Consider the following 5592-nt stretch of genomic DNA (forward strand, 5'->3'; position numbering starts at 1 on the left):
GGGGTGCGCCGTGGCGGGGAAGGGGATAAAGGGGTGGGGTGGGCGCCGTGGCGGGGAAAGGGTTAACGGGGTGTGGGGGCGCCGTGGCGGGAAAGGGGTTAACGAGGTGGGGGGGGCGCCGTGGCGGGGAAAGGGTTAACGGGGTGGGGGGGCGCCGTGGCGGGGAAGGGGGTTAACGGGGCGGGGTGTACCGAGCAGGCGGGCCGGTCGTGGGAGGAGCTGCCTGCTGGCCGGGAGGGGGCGGGGCCGGGGCCGGGGCCGGGGCCGGGGGCGGGGCCGGGGGAGCTGTCAGGGGGCGGGGGCGGGGCTTGGGGGTGCTGTCAGCTGGACGGGCGGGGGCGGGGCTTGGGGGAGCTGTCAGCTGGACGGGCGGGGGCGGGGCCTGGGAGAGCTGTCAGCTGGACGGGCGGGGGCGGGGCTTCGGGGAGCTGTCAGCTGGTCGGGGCGGGGGTTGGACTTCCTGGAGTGGGGACTTGTCAACAGGCGGCAGGTCTGGCCTGACTCAGGCCGGGCGGTGGGGACCGGGGGGCGCCCCCAGGGCAGAGAATAAAGAACCCAGCGCCCCCCTCCCTGACTTGCCCCCCTTCTCCCGGATCCTGCCCCCCTGGGGTACCCCACTCCCTGCCCCAACTTCAGGGAACTTTGCAGCCCCACCCCCTCCACGGTGGGGGGCCGGGATGCCTGAAACCCTCCAGAACTGCCCTGTGACCTTTGACCTGCAGGTGAGCTAGAATCGGGGGTCACCGGTGCCCCCCTTTGCGGCACGTGCCCGTGGGGATGTCACTGCCTGCGGCTCCATCCCTGGCCGGAGACCCCAGCGCGGGCCCGGCGCGAGCCCGGCCCCGGTGAGTGGGCGCCGGCGCGGGGACCATGAGCGGCGCCAGGAAGAAGAGCAGCTTCCAGATCACCAGCATCACCAGCGAGTTCGAGCCCCTGGCGGTGCCGCCCGGCATGGAGCCGCCGGAGGACGTGGCCGTGCCGCGGAACGGGCCCCCCGGCGCAGCCTCCCGCTTCCGCCTGGTGAAGCTGGACCAGGGCCCGGGTGAGCCCTACAAACGGGGACGTTGGACCTGCCTGGAGTTCTACGACCGTGACCCCGAGCACCAGGCCGTGGGGCGGCTCCTGAGCACCGCCCGGCACCCGCAGTCCCTCGACTCCCGCCTGGAGCTGGCCGGGCTGGTGCCCAAGCCCCACGGCTACTTCAGCCCCCCTCTGCCACCGCCCTGGGGTGGGCATGGCCACTCCCAGGGCACAGCCCATCCCGGCGAGCACCTGCCCCGCTCACTGGGGGGTGGGGAGAGGACACCAGGGGGCGCCGCGCCAGGAGGCAGAGCTCACAGCCATGGGCCCACCACGGAGCCGAGCCTGGGGGTGGAAGAGCTGCTGCTGCCCCACGGCCTCGCCCAGCGCATCCGGAGGGAGGTGGAGGAGAGGCACAAGGTAAAGGGGCCCGGATGCCTGGGTTCTGTGGGGCAGGGGAGCTCCACGGGGTAGCGGTCAGCCCCACCAGCCGGGGTTGGGGACAAGTGGCTGGGGAGGGGGGGAGGGAGGGAGTGACTGTGGTGGGGCCACCCCTGGGGCACCATCTCACCTCCCCTTCGAAAGACCTGCTCGGGGTAGTGTTGGCGGGTGGAACTCCCCGCCACTGGATGCCAGCAGGGCTGACAGCTTGGCCAGGGGGCAGAGCAGGTTTATTTTGGGGTTGGGGGTGAGGACCGCCCTCTCCTGTGCCCTAATGTGGTGAGATGCATTGTGGGAATTTCTGAGCTCTGACCCCCCTCCCAGCTGCTAACTCTCCCCCTCCGCATCCCCATCTCACCCCATAGCCAGCCAGTACCCCACCCCAGGGCTGGAGTGGGGCCAGCGCCCCGTGGAGGCCCCATCTCTAACTCTGCCTCTCCTCCCCAGGTGCCACCCCGAGGCTCCCGCCCCTCATCTCCGGCCCCCCACTTTTTCCGGGAAGGGAGCCCCATCCGGAAGGGGTCGGACCCCTTTGGAGGCCTCAGCCTGGCCCGCTCCATGTTCGCAATGGGGGCGCACCAGGACAGCGATGATGAAAGGTGAGGCGGAACTTCCTGTCCGGTGCGCCTGACGGAGGGCGGGACTTCCTGATTTGCAGAGGGGTGGGTTGGATGGGGGGTGGGGGGCTGCAGGGCTGAGGCCAGCGGGGGGCAGGGTGGGGGGCGGACGTGCTCAGTGGAAGAGGAAGGAAGCTGGGGGGGGGGAAGTTGCATTTGAATGGCTGGGAGCGGATGTGACTCAGTTGTGCTTCATGGATCGGGCGGTGGGGTTTGGGAGGGATCCCGGCAGCAGGGGAGAGGGGCACTATGGGGAATGCAGGGTGGGGGGCAGAGGAGCAGATCAGAGAGACCCTACAATAACAAACCTCTGCACAGCTAAGCCTTCCTTTTGGTAGACCCTACAATAACGAGCGAGCGCTCCCAAGGGCCCCCGACACTCGCAAGGGGGCCTGTACAGCCCTGCAGCCTCTGAGAGACGCTACAATAACAAACTGCCCCAGTGCTCCCAGCAGACCCCACGAGTGAGGGGCACCAGCAGAGCTGGGGGGGGCAGGGCTGGACTAGCAGGGGCTGTGGATTGGGAGTGAGGGGTACAGGCAGAGCTGGGGGGCGCATATGCACCAGTGGGGGAGGAGAAGCCTTGGGGGTCACCTCCACTCACCCCACAGCCGAGACAGGGAACTCAGCTGGTGGCTGCTATCTCACCACTCACCACTAGGTGGCAACAGATCCTTAAACATTCTAGCTGGCGGGGGATTAAAGAGGCGGGGGAGGGCAGGATGCCTGGGTTCTCTCCCCATCTCTGGGAGGGGAGTGGGGGCTGGTGGTTAGAGCAGGGCAGCCTGGGAGGCAGGACGCCTGGGTTCTATTCCAGAGTGTGCATTTGCAGGGGGTGGGTATGGTCCCAGTTTCCATGGTAACCCCCCCATGTGTCCTGCCCCCCACCGAGGAAATATAAACAGAAGGTGGCAGCCTCATAAAGCCGCCTTTGTTCCCCCCACCCCCACAGACTCCTGATCAGCAATGGTGCTCCCCTCCCCCATCCCTGTGTATGTCCCCCCATGTGAGGCACGGGGCCCGTTCCCTCTAGGGGGTGCTGGCTCCCACCCGGCCCCAGGGCGGGGACTGGCTGGCTCAGGGGGGCAGGAATGGGGCACAGGGGTATTTTCAGGTGCTGCGTCTCGAGGGAGCTCTGTTGGGGGGGAGCTGTGTCCCAACAGGGGGAGCTTTGGGCGGGAGGAGCTGTGTCCCGAGAGGGGGGGAGCTCCCTTTCTCCACTGCCAGCTGGGCATGGTGCCAGGCGCCCCATGTGAGCCGTCCCCCCACCTCCCGGGAAGGGGGGTGCTGGGGGGGGTGGTGCCCGGCCAATGGGAGTGAATGAGCGGGGGCTGGGCAGCGCTGGCTGGCAGCGAACAGCTGGGTGCTTGTACCACAGCAAAGCCGGGCACCTCGGCGTCTGCCTCCCTTGCAAGCCAGGGTCCCTTTGCTCCCCACAAGGGCTCTGCCCCCCAGCTGGGCTCCCAGTGGCTCAGGGACTTGGGCTGCGGAGGATCCCAGGGTAGTCGGGCCCCCATGGCGCTGGAGCTGCCGGCAATCTCAGTCAAGTCCCGGGTGAGCTGCTTTGAGGCGCAGCGGGAGCCCCGCAGCTGCGGGTGCTGCTCCCTCCCGGACACCGGGGACCCCACCCGCTCCCGCCGCCGGGGCTGTGCCTCGCCGGCCCCCTCCCGAGGCACGTCCCCTGCTCGGGCCAAGCCAGGGGCCCCGGGGCCCCAGAGCCGGGGGCAGCCGGGCGCTGGGCGCCGAGACATTGACAAAACCCTGCTCTCCCTGCTGCTCATCTTCCACAGGTACCGGGGAGCAGGAGGGGAAGGGCTCGGGGGCTGCCCACCTGGGGGGCAAGGTCATGGCCAGGCTGCGTCTCGTGTGGGGGCCGGATCTGAGGGGCTGCGTCTCAGGTGGGCAGCCAGGGGTGGGTGAGTAGGGAGGCCAGAGAGGGGGTCAGGCTGTATTTGGGGGTTGCTTGAACCTGGGTGTATTTGGGGGGTTGAGTTGGTTAAAGTTTGGGGATCAGGATGAGTTTGGGGGGCTCAGTCTGAATCTGGCATGAGTGTTTAGGGGTGCGGTGTCAGGGCATCCCAGCCGAGGTGTTGGGGTGACTTTGAGGAACTTTAGGGCGGAGTTTCGGTGTCAGACTGGGAGAGCTTTGGGGGGCAGGGGCACCATTGGAGGCAAAAAGCCCAATCTAGGGAGCTGATTCCCTGTGGTATAAAGTTCCGGATGTCACATCCATGTCTGGGGCTGCAGGTTGGGAGTGAAGAGTGCCGGCCGGGCCGGGAGCCTGGGGGTCGGGAAGTGAGGGGCGCCGGCCGGGCCGGGAGCCTGGGGGTCGGGAGTGAGGGGCGCCGGCGGGGCCGGGGTGTGCGGGTCGGGAGTGAGGGGCGCCGGCCGGGCCGGGGTGTGTGGGTCAGGAGTGAGGGGCGCCAGCCGGGCCGGGAGCCTGGGGGTCGGGAGTGAGGGATGCCGGCCGGGCCGGGGAGTGCGGGTCAGGAAGTGAGGGGCGCCGGCCGGGCCGGGAGCCTGGGGGGTCGGGAGTGAGGGGCGCCGGCCGGGCGGGGTGTGCGGGTCAGGAGTGAGGGGCGCCGGCCGGGCCGGGGGGCTGCGGGTCGGGAGTGAGGGGCGCTGGTGGTGCCGGGGGGCTGCGGGTCGGGAGTGAGGGGCGCTGGCCGGGCCGGGGGGCTGGGGTCGGGAGTGAGGGGCGCCGGCCGGGCTGGGGGGCTGCGGGTCGGGAGTGAGGGGTGTCGGCTGGGCCGGGGGCTGGGGGTTGGGAGTGAGGGGCGCCGGCCGGGCCGGGGGGCTGGGGGTCGGGAGTGAGGGGCGCCGGCCGGGCCGGGGTGTGCGGGTCAGGAGTGAGGGACGCCGGCCGGGCCGGGAGCCTGGGGGGTTGGAGTGAGGGGCGCCGGCGGGGCCGGGGTGTGCGGGTTGGGAGTGAGGGGCGCCGGCGGGGCCGGGGTGTGTGGGTCGGGAGTGAGGGGCGCTGGTGGTGCCGGGGGCTGGGGGTCGGGAGTGAGGGGCGCCGGCGGGCCGGGGGGCTGGGGGTCGGGAGTGAGGGGCGCCGGCCGGGCCGGGAGCCTGGGAGTCGGGAGTGAGGGGCGCCGGCGGGGCCGGGGGGGCTGCGGGTCGGGAGTGAGGGGCGCTGGCCGGGCCGGGAGCCTGGGGGTCGGGGAGTGAGGGGTGCCGGCCGGGCCAGGGGGCTGCGGGTCGGGAGTGAGGGGCGCCGGCCGGGCCGGGGGGCTGGGGTCGGGAGTGAGGGGCGCCGGCCGGGCCGGGGGGCTGGGGGTCGGGAGTGAGGGCCGCCGGCGGGGCCGGGGGGCTGCGGGTCGGGAGTGAGGGGCGCCGGCCGGGCCGGGAGCCTGGGGGTCGGGAGTGAGGGGCGCCGGCCGGGCCGGGAGCCTGGGGGTCGGGAGTGAGGGGCGCCGGCCGGGCCGGGAGCCTGGGGGGGTCGGGAGTGAGGGGCGCCGGCCGGGCCGGGGGCTGGGGGTCGGGAGTGAGGGGCGACTCTGAGATAGCGCGT

At 71.5% G+C, this 5592-nt stretch overlaps 1 protein-coding gene across 3 annotated transcripts in view; it reads left to right on the forward strand.

The window, feature by feature from the left end:
- The first annotated feature begins 435 nt into the window (after positions 1–435).
- Positions 436–5592, forward strand: part of TSC22D4 (TSC22 domain family member 4) — a 12173-nt gene continuing 7016 nt past the window's right edge. For 2 of the 3 annotated variants that reach the window (XM_078850875.1, XM_078850873.1), the window contains exons 1-2: positions 436–1440; positions 1909–2060. In XM_078850875.1, coding sequence (XP_078707001.1) covers positions 871–1440; positions 1909–2060 — 722 coding nt within the window. In that variant the 5' untranslated portion in view covers positions 436–870. The remainder of the gene's footprint in view (positions 1441–1908; positions 2061–5592) is intronic. The other variant, XM_078850874.1, reaches the window with a different exon arrangement.

This window comes from Lepidochelys kempii, chromosome 28 (assembly GCF_965140285.1).
Source record: "Lepidochelys kempii isolate rLepKem1 chromosome 28, rLepKem1.hap1, whole genome shotgun sequence".
Classification (NCBI taxonomy): domain Eukaryota; kingdom Metazoa; phylum Chordata; order Testudines; family Cheloniidae; genus Lepidochelys; species Lepidochelys kempii.